Below are 17,909 nucleotides of genomic sequence, written 5' to 3'. Positions count from 1 at the left end.
TGGGCCTGCGCGTCCGGAGCCTGTGCTCCACAACGGGAGAGGTCCGTGTACCGCAGAAAAATAATAATAAAAAAATAAATGTACACAGTGTGATAAGTGCTACAAGAGACATATCATCAACATACTGCAGGAAACTCGAGGTTGCAACAATTCTACTTGGTCAGGAAGAAAAGGCAAATAATGAATGGCAATCCCAATTTCCTGAATACTTAGGAATGCTCCGGCACTGTTCTCTGCTTTAAGGGCATCATCTCCATCCTCATAGCAACCCTATGAGGTGGTGTTATTAGGCCCATTTTACAGACAAGGAAACTAAGTCATGCAGATGATGTAGGGCTAGGAATCGCACCCAGATGTATCTAACTTTGAGAACCTGGGGCCTTTGAACTAAATATTGAAAGACAAGAAGGGGGACAGGAGAAGAGGAAAAAATCTTTGGACAATATAAACAAAGGCAGAGAAGAGAAGAAATACTCACAGGTTTCTTTCAGACCTGAGCAGCAATTAGATGTTACTTATTAATTCAGTCAGGAATATATATTTTTAAATTGCATCCTGTATAATAAATAATTCAACAATTATAATATTGCTTTTTTTCCATTCTCACATTTCCTGAATCTTTTTTCCCCAAACTTCCCACGTCGTGTCTTTTCATTACAAGAAAAAAATCACCTGGGAAGTTTGTGCACCAGCGACACTCTCTGTTTGTTACAGAGGACAACTGCACAATAGTGAGAACAGATTACATTATACAGAAAGTATCTAACGGAAGTTCTTCACCTATTAATACTTTGTAAATCAATAATGTTACCAAGAGAATACTCTGAGGGAGAGATGCTGTGAGAATTCGAATAAACTCTGTGCGGCTCTCTTCTAAAACTTTTGTTGTTATCATTGTTGTTGTTTGGTGGGGTGGTGGGAACCTGATATCTGAGCTCATATAATAAATAAAAACTGGAAAGACTTTCAAGATTATTGAGAAGGATGGCTTGTTAAATATAATGTATGACGGTCTAATCTAATTTATTTTGACCAAATTATAAGTCTCCTAAAGAAATGCATTTATCCGTTAGTACACTAACAGTTCTACCCCACAGAATCCTTTTTTGAAAGAGCTGGAATTGTGCGGCATTACACATCACCACTAGGTGGAATCTCAACTATTTTGAGAATCACAAAGACCATCAGTCACAACCCAGTCCTTCTAAAGGGGAAAACGAGTTCTTCTCTCACTGGGCTTTAGAGGATCAAAGTCTGTCTCCTCGGTGATGCTAAAAACTTACGTTTGGAGATGACACCAAATACAAGGGGAAGGCAAGCAAGTGTTGCACCCCTTTTTAAAATAAATAATTTCAAGATGCTTAAGAGCAAAGAGTCTTTAGAACTGGCTCCATGAGGGAGGTAACTAACTGATATAGAAAAGATTCAAGGCAAATTCAGTAAAATGTAAAGGAATGAACAGAGTTGCTACAAAGAACAGGTATAATAATGGAAACTATGTTTATTCTAGAGAAGGGTAGCCTGCTCAAACAGTAGATCGCTGTGTGAAGGCAAAAGGCTTAAGTTTCATCAAGAACTTAAGGATAAAGGAATCCTTCGAAAAGCAGGGTCCTTCCCTGAAAAAGAAAGTTCCAAAAGAGAAGCCAGCTTTTATGTTTTAGAACGTTAAGTATCAAGTTGGAGTCCTGGGTGGATATGGGTAGCCAGTAACTTCTCAGCAGCCTCTCCAGGTGTGTAATCCAAGTTTACCTTACGTTAGGACAATGCAGCACACAGCCAAGCACTACAAAGGGACTCTCCCCAGCCAAGGTTTATGCTCAGTTCACGTCATTAACATTCTCCTTCAAGTGACAAAGGACACTGGGCTCTACTATCACTACCCAGGACATTTCAAACTCACAGAAATGAAGAAGAAGAAACAAAACTCAGAAAAAAACAGACATACCACAGTGCAGGGCAATAACCCAAGAATAAAGAGGAAATACTAAAGTTAATTTAAAACCGTTTGCTTCTATTTATATGATTAATCTTTCAAATGTAAAAATGTTAATCTTCTTTACTGATAATCTTTTAAACAGCACAAACAACTTGTTCTGCAACTCAAAGGAAGCTCATGCAAAATGCAACAGCTCTGCCTGGTTTAGACTGGAGCTGGCAGGATATTCAAATCCTGAGAGGTCAGCGCAACCTACACAGTGCAGAGTATTAGCTCAGCTTCTGAATTCACCACTGCCAATTGCTTTTGATTTCTGTTTTACTTCGCTTCCTTTGATGACAGAGCCCATACCTAACAAGCATCACCAATCTCATTAACACGGAAAATTTTCCTCTGCCTCTCCCTCGTCCTCACTCACTTCTCTCCCTTTTGGACCCAAGCTTCCACTAACAGGTTGGAAATCTGGGGACCAGAGCTGGATTTCCCTTGAACTGGATAGAACTAAACTTCAGGACTCCTCACACAGCCCTTCCCCATCCACAAACCAAGCTTTGTCATGACCCCACCCAGTCATGATCACTCACTCATCCACTCGGTTTGACATACCTTTTGGAGGGATCTTTCTGAAGACACAGTGAAAGTAATTTTCTAAAGGACTTGCCGTACTTTTTCATCATCTCCTTATCCTCTACTCCTGTTTCTAAAGTGGGTGGATCATTTTGCAAAGTCAACATCAACACCTGCAGCAGAAACAAACAGGAAGACAGGATCTCAGGACAGCAGTTGCTACAACTGAGTTTTTCATTTTCCAGCAAAGCCTCAGAGACCCTCCTTGATTAGGTACAAATGTGCTTCCCCATGATTTTCATCTTCTAGAAAGTGTGCAAAGTATTCAGTTCCCTTTGCAAATCTGTTCACGTGCCCTTTAACCTTTTTGTTATTCCACTGACAGAACTTACAAAATCTGCTCTGTGTTAAGAGTGCTCTCCCAAAGGGGCCAGGACAAGGGCTTCCTGGGAACTAGCTCTCACAAGGCCTGCAGGAGCACATAGCTCCAGCACCAGCTTAGTGCAGGCTGTGCTCTGGCTGGGAAAGGGGGCAGTGGAGGGTAGAGAAAGAGAGGCCCAGAGCAGCAGGGAATGTTCACGTATACAGGTTATTCCTAAGTAAGGGACCGCCTGTACTCAAGGCTTCTGTAATACATTACCAGCCCTAAAAATAAATCCACAACATCCCAAGAGGTAACACATGGTCTCCCTTTTTCTTTTTTAAATGAAAAAACATACAGAAAATTGCTCAAAGGCTTGGCAAAACTGAGACAGTAAGACACTGAAAGATAGCTGGGACACAAGTGAGTTACTAAAAACCATAACCAGAACAAAAGTCCATGCTGCTTTTGGAAAGGGACGAAACAAAATCAAAACACAGGTTTCACATCGAAAAGGTGAAAAATTCCATTCTTTCACACTAACGTCAAAATTATTTGTTTTTTTTTAAAAAGTGTAGAATTTGTAGCAAACTATTGACCTATAAAATGAAAAAAAAACTCATTAATGCGTACATCAGCCTTAATTTATGCAAATGCTATACACGCCAAACACTTTCAGATGCGTGAATAGATGAAGGATTAAAGTGACAGTTTATTGTTTGTGGAGGCTAATAGCAAACCGAAGAAAAGTGGGAGATCTGTGAGATTTTAAGAAAAGTCCTGCAGGACTTTAGGCCAGAATTAGCAATGTGACTGGATTCAAGTGGAAAACACTAAAAAGTAGGGAAAGAAAGCAAACAAGAAATAAGAAAAAATAATAGAGAAAAACCAGATGAAAGAAAAGTCCTCAGCGCTGTTTCAGTGCTTTTTCCCCAAAAGGTCACTTCAATTGTTTACACCTCAATTTAAAATTTTCTGCTGACAAAATCAGGTGTGTACACACAACCCCCAAATCTTAACTATTTTAAAAATATGTATATAAATATACAGAGAAAAACAATGTAATGAACTACACTAAAACTTTAATAGGGATTGCCTGTGGTTGATGAGATAGATTATGGATGATTGTTTTCACCTTTATTCTTATTTGGACTTCCAAATTTTCTACAATAAGAACGTATTAACTTTTTAATCGGTAAAATCATTTAACTATTTTTTTATCCTCAGGTCTTTTTTTTTTCTAAATCCTCTTAAAGCTTTTCCAATAAAATCCTAGGAAAAAGTTGAAACAAACATGGACCATATTCTCTGTAAAATACCTTCATAATTTCCATTCAACTATTTCAGCCACAAAACAAAACCCATTTGGGTAAATTAGCCCTGATCCCACCACCTCAAAACTAAGAGAAATAATGATGTAGGCTAGTTAAAAGAATAACACAAATAGGGACCTCCCTGGTGGTCCAGTGGTTAAGAATCCATCTTGCAATGCAGGGGATGCCAGTTCCATCCACGGGCAGGGAACTAAGATCCCACATGCTGAGGGGCAACTAAGCACCACAACTAGAGAGCCTGTGTGCTGCAACTAGAGAGAAGCCTGCGCACACACCGCAACGAAGTGAAGAGCCCGCGGGCCACAACGAAAGATCCCGCGGGCCGCAACTAAGATCCCATGCAGCCAAATAAATAAATAAATATTTTAAAAAATAATAACAATAAAGAGTAACTTCCAAAAAAATAAAATAACGAAAATCTAAAAATAGTATCCAAATGTATGTTAGTTCCTAAAAACACTGGGCTCCCTTATTTCAGATGAGTCACCAACATGACACCATGAGAACAGGAGTGAAATGTTACAGACCATGGGGGAAAAAAGGCCTGAAAATTTGGGAAATCCATCTGTAAAGATGATATCACTATAATCTATTTTTAGATTTTTCTTGGGGAGCTGGGGGTATTCTGTGATAGAGAGAGTAATGACCAGCATTTGTCTCATCTATCAACCTCCATCGACCAATCTGATCACATTGTTCTGTGCTAAGAACGCAAAGCAAGCTTCAAAGCCGGGAACTGTGCTACTTTTTGTCCCATTCTGTCCGCTGAGAGCATCAGCTAACATTTAACTTGGCTGCATCCCTCCATTAATTCCCCTTGGGTCTAAGAGAAAAATGACTACGTTTAAGAGAATGGATTCTGTTAAATCATATTTCAAACCCGACATAATATTTCCAATAGCAATTACTTTCATAGGAGGATATTTGTGATAAGGCGCTGCTCCTGTGGCTAGTTCAATGGCAGTTATTCCAAAACTCCACATGTCAGCCTTGAAGTCATAGCCTCTCACCTAAGAAGCGAAGCAGGGAAAAAACACAATTATACAGCCGGCACGTTATACATGACAAGGTCCCTATTACGTCAGAAGCCCACGGCCGTGTGTGCACAATCTTGAGATTGCTTTGCTAAGGCCCAGCAATCGGGAATTAAACCTTGCATGACGCATTCTAGTAAAATGATTGACTTGAACAAAATGTTCGTGTACTAATGACGTGTATTGTACAACTATACTATGTCAATCAAAACATCACTTTTATTTATTAATTTATTTCACCTGTTCCATGACTTCAGGGGCCATCCAACACGGGGTGCCAACGAATGTTTTTCTTACTTTATTCCGGGTAACATCACCCCCTGTTGCTAAGAAAGCACTTACCCCAAAATCTGAAAGGGAAAAAAAAAAAAAAAAAAATCACCCTTATTTTAGGTAAGACATTATGGATTACAAATTCTGCCTTTAAGAACATCTCTTTTCCTGATGGGCCTCGCAATGGTGATGACTTGCTCCAAACACTGTGGAGCTCTCTCAGCCATACAGCAGGGCAGTCCTGCCACCCGCCACCCCCTACACCAGCGTTCCCCAACCTTTTTGGCACCAGGGACCGGTTTCGCGGAAGACGATTTTTCCCCTTTTCCCCGGGGGCAGGGACGGCCGATGGTTCAGGCGGTAATGCGAGCCGGAGCGATGGGGAGCGGCAGATGAAGCTTCGCTCACTTGCCCACCCGCCCCTCACCTCTGGCTGTGCGGCCGGGTTCCTAACAGGCCGTGGGCAGGTAGCGGTCCGTGGCCCGGGGGTTGGGTACCCCTGCCCTACACTTCAGAGAACGCCCTCATCACAGGTTAAGGGTCAGCAAGCTCACCAGTCCAAAAGCTCAGCATATCATTTTTATATTTTCTACCAAAAAGGTATCACAAGTCATAACTAACCATAAAAGATTACAATAAAAATATACATACCTACATTTAGGGCTTTCCAAAGCCCTAAATCAAAGGATCTTAGCTTTTAGCTAAGATTCATTTTAGAAAATCATTTATAAGAATAGCACCAAAGGTAGTAAAACTAGCATGTGTTTCTTTTTATGTTTTCTTTTATTATGATTATTTTCTAGCCTCTTTAATTCCACATCATCAATGTTTGGGGAGTGGATTTCTTCCTTGAAATAAAGCATGAATAACATACAACTTCCACATTCCCACGCCCTTCCTTGAACAGTGCTCTGTAACACTTTAGCCAAAATCATAATGGCAAATCCACAAACCCAGGTACATAAAACCAACATGCTCAGTTTTGCCCACACGTAGCAATCAACACAAAGGATAAGCCCAGTCGGTAAAGACTGGGTTTTTTTCAACGTTTGCTTTCTAGATAATTTTCGTAGATATAGATGGAAAGGTTTGTAGAATGAAATCATACTCTTCTTGACATCCATTATATATTAGAAGTTCTTCTTGTGAGGACATGAATTAATTAAGCATACTGTATACGAGCATGCATTTATGCAAAAATTATGTTTGTATATGTGAAAGTAGAGAAGGAATACCCAGTGATTATTAATGCATGCATCTGTGCTTAGAGTTTTACCAATAGTTAAAATTAGTTAGTAAGTTAAACTACCAACTACTTAGGGCTAGTACAGACCTACCAATAAGAGCCAACTCAAGGGCACCTCAAGAGAAAACTGGTGAACAGTTATAAAAAAGGGATGTCAACACCTCAAAACACTGCAGCAGGTTATGCAGTGTGGACCCCTTCAAACTGCTCTCACGTGACTCTCCTTTGCTGGCCCCCTTCGGTGACTGCCAGGATGATGGCAATTACCAAAGAACAGCGTCAAGTACAAACCAAGGTCAAATATTAGCATTTGCGTTAGATCTACATTATTAAGTTATGCAGTAACACTGGAACCAGTTCCCCAAGTTGAACTCTGTTGCCTGTTCCATTTTATTTACGTTTAAATTTACTCAAATCCCAACAGGATTACAACTTCAAGTCAAAGGAATAAAAATTGACAAAGGGCGTCTTTATTCCAACTGCTACTCTCGTGTTAATAGTGAGCAAAAGTATATTCTGAAAATGCTATGTAATTTAATTTGCATGTATGTGCTGAACTCTATTAGAACTCTTATATTACAGTCAGAAAAATCAAGCTTTCTGAAAAGAAACCTCTGAAACCAGTGAACCAGTCTCCTTCAGGTAGGAGGAGATAAAATTCATTCTCTTACAGAAGAGCTAGGTCAACTTAATCATTTGTAAGTATCTACTATATTTGGCTAGAGGAAGAGACAACACGATAAGGCTTTCGAAAATATAAATTTCAATCTCATTTGTATTTCGGAAAAGAAGTTTAACAGTGAATCCAACATTCTGTTTTTATTAAAATAACTGTGTAACATGATAATATTAAATAAATACATATCATCTGTAAATAATTAAGGATATGGGTAAAAGTTGTCTTAAGGAAAAATAAATTCTTTTCCATGCAGTTGAAGCAATTCTACACCCCAAATATACATATATCTTCCTAAAAGATATAATCTAGACAAAAATCCATTGTTAACATTAATTGTTTTTAATTCCTTAAAAATACCATCTGATGGGACTTCCCTAATGGCACAGTGGTTGGGAATCCGCCTGCCAATGCAGGAGGACACGGGTTCGAGCCCTGGTCTGGGAAGATCCCACATGCCGCGGTGCAACTAAGCCCGCGCACCTACAGCCCGAGCTCCGCAACAAGAGAAGCCACCACAGTAAGAAGCCCGCGCACCACAAAGAAGAGTAGCCCCCGCTCGCCGCAACCAGACAAAGCCCGCACGCGGCAATGAAGACCCAAGGCAGCCAAAAATAAATAAATAAAAATTAAACAAAAAAACCCAAAAACATCTGATTACGTTAGACCTTTTAAAGCTGCAAAAACTGCTGAGAGAGAGGCATAGTTGCAATTCATTATTGACAACACCTCTTCAATGTATTTTCCTGATTCACATTTGTATTCACAGACTCCACTTAGAACACTCACTTTTAAGTCATAAACAGACGGTTAAATGTCTTTAAAGCTCAGAAGAAAAATTCTGGAAGCAGAAAACACCAATCCTAACATCTACTCACCCTATGACTACAGAATAAATGTACAATTTGCTCATACGTATGGGCAGTGTATATAGAAAAAGATTTATATGTACTGTGAAAGAGAACTTTTGGACTGAACTTTGTAGGGTGCTTGTGTAAACAGGAAGACGGGTATATGCTGTGGAGACAGCTTACATGTGACAAGAGAAGTGGAGGTGGCAGAGCAGAAAACAGTGAAAAGTGCCCTTGATTGCTGAGGGGGACCTCCAGACAGCCCAGGGGAGTGGAGGCAGATACGTGTGGGTCAGAAACCATGAACATTTCTCTGGCAATGTGGAATCAAAGGCTACACATCAAGTTAGTCAGCCTCAAGGAATAACTGCATCTCAAACCAGATAGAGTGCGGTCATCCTGGTAACGAAAAGGCTCTCACGTCTTTTGAATCCATCCAGTTCTCTCCTTCCCCATTGTAAGTGCCTTGGTTTAAGCCCAAGAGTCCTGGGGCAGCCTCCGAGGTCACCACCTCCCTGCTTTCCCCAGACCAGACTGCAGCAGCCAGGCACTTCTATGTCACAGGCCTGATGGCTCCTTAAAAGTCTTTAAAGGCTCCCTGCTCCCCCAGGATAAAGTCAGAATCCCTCAGAACAACATGCAAATCTGACTCCCCTTTCCTCTCCCGCCTCATCTAACACTACTCCCAAATTCCAACCTTGGCATCATCCCAGTGCACTGTTCCCTCCACTAAGGGGAGGACCATCAGCAGAGGACACTCTGCTGGTCCTTATTAATGACAGAAGCGGGCTTCCCTGGTGGCTCAGTGGTTGAGAGGCCACCTGCCGATGCACGGGACGCGGGTTCGTGCCCCGGTCTGGGAGGATCCCGCGTGCCGCAGAGCAGCTAGGCCCGTAAGCCATGGCCGCTGAGCCTGCGCGTCCGGAGCCTGTGCTCCGCAGCGGGAGAGGCCACAACAGTGAGAGGCCCGCGTACCGCAGAACAAAAAAAAACAAACAAACAAATGACAGAAGCATCTTTGCCATCCTGACTCTTGGTGCCTTGTATGGTTAAGTTTGATGTACCTTCATCACCTTTCCCTCATTTGTGGCATACGATTTAAGTGACTTTGGGAACTGTCTTGTTTTGATATGTGAACACTAAGCCCTGTGGAGGATCTGCAGGCGTTTGGGGTGCAGCTACCTGATTTAGCAAGTAGCACATCTGCCAGGAAATAGCGCAGCCCTAAGGAACCAAGGCAGGATGCTCAGTGGTTAGGCTGAAGACTAAGCTATTCCCCAACTGTGTGACGCCAGCAAGGCACTTAACCTTTCTGGAGCTCTGTTTTCAGGCTTCTTGGTTATGCCTGTTTTTACATTATTTTCACCTTTATAACACCCCTCTACTTCTTTTTACCATGGATAAATATGCTTTACAATAATTGTTAGGTAGCTCAATAAGCTACTGTTCTCTGCCTCACAACTGGGCTGAGGGGATAAGCATTAACGTTTTTACAGTGGTAGATATAAAGTACGAGAAGGACCTGCTTCCTGACCTTAAGAATATTACCATCAAGGAGGGAGAAGGCATGACACAGAACGTGTAGAATCAAACGCTATGCTCTGCTGTCCATGTAGAAGTGGAAGAGTTAGGACTGTAATAGCCACGAAAGAGTCCATCTCGAAGTGAGCCTTGGACCTGGCCTTGAAGATGAGGTTGAGTGTTGGACAGACAAGCCCAAAAGGAAGTGACATTCCAGACAGAGAAGCGGCGTGAGCAGAGCACAAGTGTTGAGCCATCTGACAGCCGCATGGCTCAAAACCTCAAATACTTACGGGGCCCAGGCAGGAATAAGAAGGAGGGAAGGGGGTCCTGCAAACCAATAGCTCCATCTCAGTGGTGAAGGGCACTTGATATCTGTCTCAGCATAGGGGGACATTAGGAAGCACAGGGCCCTTCCCAGGAGCCCATCCCCAGGTCTAAAGCAAGCTTCTGCTGTTCCGCTGGAAAAGAAAACTTTCATAGAGGAAAATGGCCCTGTTTCTGCAGATGCCCCAATTTTCCCACAGAAAGCCAAACATTGAGATCTTGATGTAAAACCTCTCGTTTTTGCTGTCGCTGGCAACAAATTCATTAAAAAAAAAAAAAAAAAGTGGAAAAGCACGATAAAGCAGTTCCGCCTGCCTGATTTAACCTGCAAAACTAGTCTGCCAACTGTGTTGTTATGATGTCTAAAATTTACCTACAATACTTCAATATACACCGTGTGATATTATATCTGTGGTACTACAACCCAGGTGGTCAACTGGTGTTCTGAGCCAGAATGCCCAGTGCTAGAAGGGTCTAGCACCACTTGATTCACGATGCCAGAGGCAGCTGCTAGAAGTATTTCTGTTATCCGTATCTAAGTATAGACAAGTATGAGCCAGGTGAATGCCCAAAAGGGACTACTGTTGGGGAAAAGAGTCACCTGCTGATAGGCAAGATGCATGTTAGAAACAGGCTTTCACTGGTAAAAGTCAAAGTAGTGAGCACACAGAGAGGGGCTAAAATATTTTAGATATACTCCCCATCTGGCATGAATAGAAAGAAAGAATCCAGCCAGGCCCAAGAGGAAGCTAAACCCCTAACCAGTTTTCTGCCTAGTCAGATTCTAGATGCCAAGCACAAGTGTACAAGAAAACTGCATCTGGAATGTTGGCATGTCGGCTTCGAGTGAATTTTTCATTCACCTAGAAGGACAGAGAGCAGGAATCTCCTTGAGCTTACGGAATAAATTGTGAGAAATCTCTAGGGTTCTTGCTTGCTAACGAAGGGCAAAATTTGGTCTGAAACTTGATTTCCTTAAAACCTGCGAGTGACGCTGTAGGTGAGTTAGCCAACCCGAACCTACCTCAAACATCTATAAAATCTACTAATATCTGTGAAAGGGAACCTGAGTTGTGCATGGAAAAAAAAAAATGGCTTAGGTCCATTCCATACTTGGCTAGAGAGTAATGGAATCAACATCTGAGGGCTCAGAGCTTCCTAAATCATATTCAAAATGGGTTGCAACAGATACTGATCCTTTAGACCTCCGAGTGGCTGGCTGCAGGTCTGGGGCAGCGAGAGTCACAGTGGCTACAGGGGCCCCTGGTAGTTCCCTGCCAGAAGCAGCCTCTCTTCCCCAGAGGCCATGGTCTGGAAAAGGGAAGAAGCACTGAGCCTGTCAAGGAGCCCAACGACAGAGTCTGAGTTGCAGGTAAAGGAAGCTGTACTTGATCCAGTTACTGCCCTGGACTACTGCTGCTTTCTCTCTAGTCAAGAGGAGAACTGGGGAAAAGAAATCATGCAGGGATGTTCAGGAAAACAGAAAGACTAGAAGCAGGAAGACCACAGCCATAGCCCAGGAGTAAAATCAACAGGGCCTATATTTGAACAGAGACTCTGAAAAACGAAAGCATGAGACAAATCCTTAATGAAATGTGATAATTTAGTGAGTACTGGAATTAAAAAAGAGGAAGGAATAAACAAGATGAAATAACTTGCCAAGGACCATATAGCAAGTTACTGAAGGTCTGAATGAAATCCACAGTCCTTCACAGAGGAGTTTTAGCCACATAGCCCCAGGCTCCTTTTTGGGAAAATTCGGTGTATTCTTAGGTACTGGAAACACAAAAAGGAATAATGGGGTTAATATTCCACAACTCCTACGCTCTTCCCTGAGTAAAGATCAAGTTGTGATCACCCAGAATAGAAAAACTGGCTTGAGGTTCTCTGGTTAATCCTAAATGTCATATTTATATCATCAGAAACAATCCCTGCATAATTTGGTTTGATTCCCAGTTGTTGTTCTTTTCTCATGAGAGAGTCAAGACTTTACTGGCAAAACTGAAATGTACTTCTGAACACCCAGGAAACATTTTCAGGGCTGCCAGCATCCGGCCTTCGTGAGTCTCACAGGTGTCCTTAAAATGTTATACATCCAATGTTGGTGAATGAAGAAGCATATAAAGAAGCACATTATGATTTAAATTATGCAAACTATGATAATGGGTATAAAACAGAAGCAAATATTTTCTTAATTCTGTTAGGAACTGCATGAACAGTTGTTTTGCTTTAAATGACGTATTTCGTTCTTTTCATTTTGTTTTTATAGTAAAACGTGTGTCGGTGGTGCAGCGCCCCCGTAGGCACAGTAGCGTCCAACCGGCGTGGGTGTCGCTTTGATTTAAACACAATGCCAGCCTTCTAGCGAGAGCTAACATGGGAAAATATGACATTAATTGAAATAGAGTGACTATTACATGACCTAAACAACACGAATTGAAGAATTATGTTAAGGTATCATCTTCTGTTTGCTGGTAATTTCAAGGTGTCCTTTCTGCCCCCAGATTTTCTTGGTGAGAGAGGAAAGACACAGACCAGGATAACTGAAGGCTTTAGCAATTACAGAATCAGAGGCATGCCTCCTCCAACTGCAATCCAGACTTATTCCATGCAGGTTACTCTTCCTAAAGCACAGTTCTGATCACAGCCCTCTCTGGTCAAACTCTCTCCCCACATGGCATCTGAAGAATAACAAGGCAGAATCCCCGGCCATAATTCATCCTGTATGTAGAAGCCAACAGTCTCCCAGTATTCTTTCCTTCTGATTGCAATGTTTTTACCCCATTATCACATCCTTGAGCACAGTGCTTTTCGCTTTTTTAACTGACCAAATCACTTGTTTCTCAATTTTACTTTTCTTTAATGTATAATCAAACCCAGCCTTTTCTACCAGTTTTACTGCTTGTTTTATTTCTGTTTGTAAATTAAATAGGAACAACTTTTCACTCTCCTGGAGGCTTGCCATCTTCAGGATGTCATCAGACCACCAGGCAATAAGAAGCAAGTCTGCAGGGGCGGGAAGGTGGGGAGGCAAGGGCAGCACTGCCTTGTGCCTGCTGGGAACCCCTGTAACCAGGCAGGAGAGAGCGCAGGGCAGCACTGACTCAGAGATGGCAGAGGGGATGCCTGAAGTCCTCCAGGAGGACGCGGCACCTCCAGGTACCTGCAGAACTCAGCAAACCCAGAGCAAGAAGCAGAGCCCAGAGCCCAGCGGGCCAAGGCAGGATGTGGCGAGACCTACACAGTGGCCACCAACATTCACCAGGCTGGTTTCCTTCTTGAAGGAATGTCACTTTACTCATAGGCGAAGTTTTCTCTCTATTCTAACAGTGGTGTGGGCATAACTAGTAAGAGGCCAAATAGTGACACACTTGGTGTGGGATACGTGGCACACCATGGGGTCCTGACCGTTCCCAGTGAGTTCCCATCAATGATCCCTGAAACTACAGGGGAGAGGAGAGGCACCGAGGGAGGACACAGTGAGTAGCAAGGAACCACAGTGCCACCCCGAGAAGGTACTTTGGAATCGAACGGGCCTGCGTGTGATGCCATTTACACTCCCCGCTCATCCACTTCACTTCCTTGAGCAACAGTTTCACAAGCTATAGAATGAGGGGCACAGAATGCATATAGTAGTTTCCTAATAATATTGAGTCCCTGGCAGCACGCACTGGTGATCTGCTACCCAACATCCATACCCCGATCTCTACCAGCATCCTGATTTGGTGTGCCGGGCCCCAGGGGGATTAACTGTACAGATCTAAGTCAATCATGGTGTCTGATTCCTGGTCTGGTGAATGGTCTGAGGGTCTGCCCTAGACCTGACCCATGGGATCCAAGAGGAATATGGTACAGACACTCGTGGGAATATTTTCTGCCTAACACAAGAACCACCCTACCAGGGTGGTTTCCTCCCCACTCCCCCTGCCTGTTAGGGTCACTGTCACATGAGGATGTGATGCTGGGAGCAAAGGAGCCCGTGGGGACATGGGCTGCCTGACATTACTGAGGTGCAGAACAGAGAGTAGTAAAGAGCCCAAGACCTCTGTGATACCCTGGGCTCCTGCACCAACCCTGGAACAGTATACCCCAGACTAATGCTACGTGAGATTGTTAAACGTCCGTATTGCTTCATCCCCTGACGGTCAAGCCCTCTGGTATTTGTAGCCAAAGGCTTTTTAATTTTTACAATCCCCTGTCTTTCCCCCGTCCAGCCATGTGTATTCACACTCCCTAACTGTTAACAGTTAACAGTACATCAGAGGCCAAAGTCGATGCAATCCCCAAATCGGCTTGGTAAAAATCAGCAAGAAAACGATTTGGCACACAGTGCAATTTTGGAGTTTTAAACAGTTCCAGTATTAAGCATGGCTTTTAATACCAGGGGCACAAATCCGTAAGAGCTGCTCACTGGAGGTGCCAGGGCATAGAAGAGCCGGGCTGCGGGTAAGCATTAGCCTCAGCACAGGTATCTGTGACACTAAACCTCTCTCTCCCCCTCACGAGAGCTCTGAAATGCAGCTGTGTGAGGGTGACAGCATTATAATATTAAAGTGATAACACTGAATCCACTCAATTTTTAGGCAAGTCAATAAGAAATATGTTGGCACCTTATCTGCTATTAGTAATTCACACACCACCTCACTATGGCGGGGGGGGGGGGGGGGGGGGGGCACCACCTGTCCTGCTCAGGAGGGAGGGACCCCAAGAAGGACCAGATAGAACCAAAGAGAGTTTTCTGAAAACCCTCGTTTTCCACCCAAACTTCTTTCCCTGAATCAGACTCCTGGTTTTCAATTCTATTTATTCCTTCTCGTAAGCAAGTGGTCTCAATGGCCTGGGCTGGTTCTACAGACTGCAGCCCCACCCACATGTGGCATGGTGTCCAAGGCGTTCAGGATCAGAAAACAGGATCTGCCATATTTCCAGAGCCTGGGCCCTAGGGAGTCACTTCTAGCTGCTCTGTACAAGTCCACGTTTCCCATCTATTAATGAGGGAGAGGCAGTCCTGACCGTGTTTGAAACATCAGAGAATAACAATTTCACAGCCTTTTCTGATGGCAAAAGAAGAAATTAGAAGACATCTTTTTATTCCCTAAAGCTAGAGTTTCACCTTTCAAAGCACACACACAAAAAAAACCCACAAAGAAGCAAGCCTTCCCAGGGTTGGTATTTCATGTAGGTAGACTCTCGAAATTGCCATCAACAGGGTTCCTTCAGATGTGCTACATTTCTACTTATAAAGGAAGAGTTCTTAGCACTTATTTGTACTTCGTCCATGGAGTCAACATCGATCCACAATGACACAGACAAATTATGTTAAAAATTCAACAGAGGTATTCTTGGTAAAAATTTGGAGGCTACACAGGCTGCCAGTTCCTCAACCATTCTCACAATCAAGACAATACAGGTTTAAAAGAGACAAGAAGAAGAAGTGGTGGCTGGTGTCAATTCACACTTGGCTCAGTTCTGCTGACTAATACAGCCAATTAGCCCCAGCGTGAAGGAGAAAGCTAGTTTAAGACAATGGCAAACTACCGATAATCTGCCCATCTATGTCAGAGTCGCTGAACCCTCCCCCAAAGCCCAAAGCAGGTGAACTTCCCGGGAGACATGAAGCCAGAGGCCACACCTGGCGGGGCAGCAGCAGAAGAAAGGGGGGCCAGGAAGGCTGGAGCAGTAAACCCAGACCAGGTGTGCTGCAGGTACAGGCAAGAGCCAGCTTTCTCAAGTCTAAAGACAGACACAACCAAGAGCCCACTCGTGGTCAACTTTCTATCAACTACGATAATTACAGTGAGCAAAGGAAAGTCACAGATAATCCCCAAGTCACAAACTCATTCTCCCTGGCTCCCCAGTGGGAGTGGGAGGGATATTTTTAAAGATGCTCTGAAAGTAGCCACAGGACAGATGCTTGGCTTACTCCCTGCTCCATGCCCAAGACCACCCTCTGCTTTGAATGCTTTCAAATAGGACTGAGAATGCCTTTAGTGAGTGAGGCTAATGAAGGGACACTGAAACACTCTGATGCAAGATAGATCCTCGGAAAACATCTTGTCAACCTGCCTTATTTTTCAGCTGAGAAACTGAACCCCGGGACAGCTGAGCTGTCAAAAGGCATAGCGTGAAGAAGCAGGTGGGGGAGGGGGCAGGGAGCCTAATGGCGAGGAAGTCAGCAGAGGATAAAAAGTGAAGTCTGGGGAGGTCTGGTGTGATCTGCTTTTACAACCTTCAGAATGACCTCCAACAAGGCCAAAGTCACTCAGCATTCCTCAGTACCCTCATCTGTAAGACCAACTCTGCTGAACTGACAGCAAAGCGAGGGGAACACTAGGTAAGCATATTATACAGGGATCATCATTTCCGAAGCCAAAGGCGTGCTCTGCAGTCACTGGGGGCTCCTGGCTGGCCATACCCACAAAGACAGGCACAAGCAACTTAGATCAAAGACTAATGAGTCTAAATTTCCAATGCAATATTCATATACCTCCAGGTGGTCTTTTTCATACAAATCTCCACTCAACTAGCTCGACTATCAGAAGCTTTCAATAAAACAGAATGACCTATCTGTACACTTTTAAAGAGATGGTCCCTACGGGAGATGATTAAAATAGCAGAATTCCAGTTGCCACAAGTATTTAAAGCAACAATTCACATCATTTTCACAAAGTTTCAAGAAGGATTAGCCGGGGATAACGCAATCTTCGAAGAATCTGCAGATTTTTAAATCTGTGCTAAAGAAAACCTCATATTTAAAACTCCTAACACTGAGGAGAGTCACTAAAATATGAGGAACATACATTAAACTCTATTACTCAGTATTCTTTTTTTTTTTTTTTCTTTTTGCGGTACGCGGGCCTCTCACTGTTGTGGCCTCTCCCGTTACGGAGCACAGGCTCCCGACGTGCAGGCTCAGTGGCCATGGCTCACGGGCCCAGCCGCTCCGCGGCATGTGGGATCCTCCCGGACCGGGGCACGAAACCGTGTCCCCTGCATCGGCAAGCGGACTCTCAACCACTGCACCACCAGGGAAGCCCCGCTCAGTATTCTTTTAATTTAAATTTCCTACATAGTTACATGTTCATTCATTCATTCAACCACTATTTACTGAGCTCTTACTAAGTAGCATTTCCATTCTAAACTCTAGCACCAGGAACAGAAACCCCTGCCTTCATGGAGCTGACTTTAAGTCGGGGCAGGGGTGGGGAGGAGAGATAAATACAGGTAATAAAATTATGAAGCACAATAGACAGCAGTGGTTCTCAGACTTTAGTGTGTATCAGAATCATGAGAGGGCTTCTTAAAATATGGATTGCTGGACCCCACCTCCAGTTTCTGACTCAGCAGAAACTAGGGATGGAAGAGGACAAGAACTTGCATTTTTATCAAGCTCTAATGGTGATGCCGATACCGCTGATTTAGAATCACACCTTGAGAACCACTAATGTAGAATACATTCATGTGTACAATAAAGATAAAAAGATCAGGGGATGGACAGTATGGGCCAGAGGCGCTGCAATTCACCATAGGATGCCATCCATGGAAGCCTCACTGATGGGACATGTGAGGTATTGAGTACAGCATTCCAGGTAGAGGGAACAAGCCATGCAAAGGACATGAGACAGGAGCATGAGTGGCAAGGAGGCCAGTTTGACTGGAGGAAAGCGAGGGAAAGGAAGGGCTAGGAAATGAGGTCAACAAGCTAAGGAGGAGCTAGATCTTGTAAGGCCCAGGAGGCCACCACTAGGACTTTGACTGAGGTGGAAAGGCACTACAAGGTTTT

The 17,909-nt window shown here is 43.4% G+C and overlaps 1 protein-coding gene across 1 annotated transcript in view; it reads right to left on the bottom strand.

The window, feature by feature from the left end:
• STK39 (serine/threonine kinase 39) overlaps positions 1 to 17,909 on the bottom strand; it is a 307,498-nt gene that overhangs the window by 196,960 nt on the left and 92,629 nt on the right. Inside the window, exons 6-8 of the mRNA XM_032638323.1 lie at positions 5,473 to 5,582; positions 5,107 to 5,208; positions 2,543 to 2,676 (exon numbers count right to left, since the gene is read on the bottom strand). Of these exons, the coding sequence (XP_032494214.1) occupies positions 2,543 to 2,676; positions 5,107 to 5,208; positions 5,473 to 5,582 (346 nt within the window). The remainder of the gene's footprint in view (positions 1 to 2,542; positions 2,677 to 5,106; positions 5,209 to 5,472; positions 5,583 to 17,909) is intronic.

The sequence above is a fragment of the Phocoena sinus genome, chromosome 7 (assembly GCF_008692025.1).
Source record: "Phocoena sinus isolate mPhoSin1 chromosome 7, mPhoSin1.pri, whole genome shotgun sequence".
NCBI lineage: Eukaryota > Metazoa > Chordata > Mammalia > Artiodactyla > Phocoenidae > Phocoena > Phocoena sinus.
The sequence above is the reverse complement of the archived record's forward strand: the minus strand, read 5'-3'. Positions and strand labels throughout refer to the sequence as shown.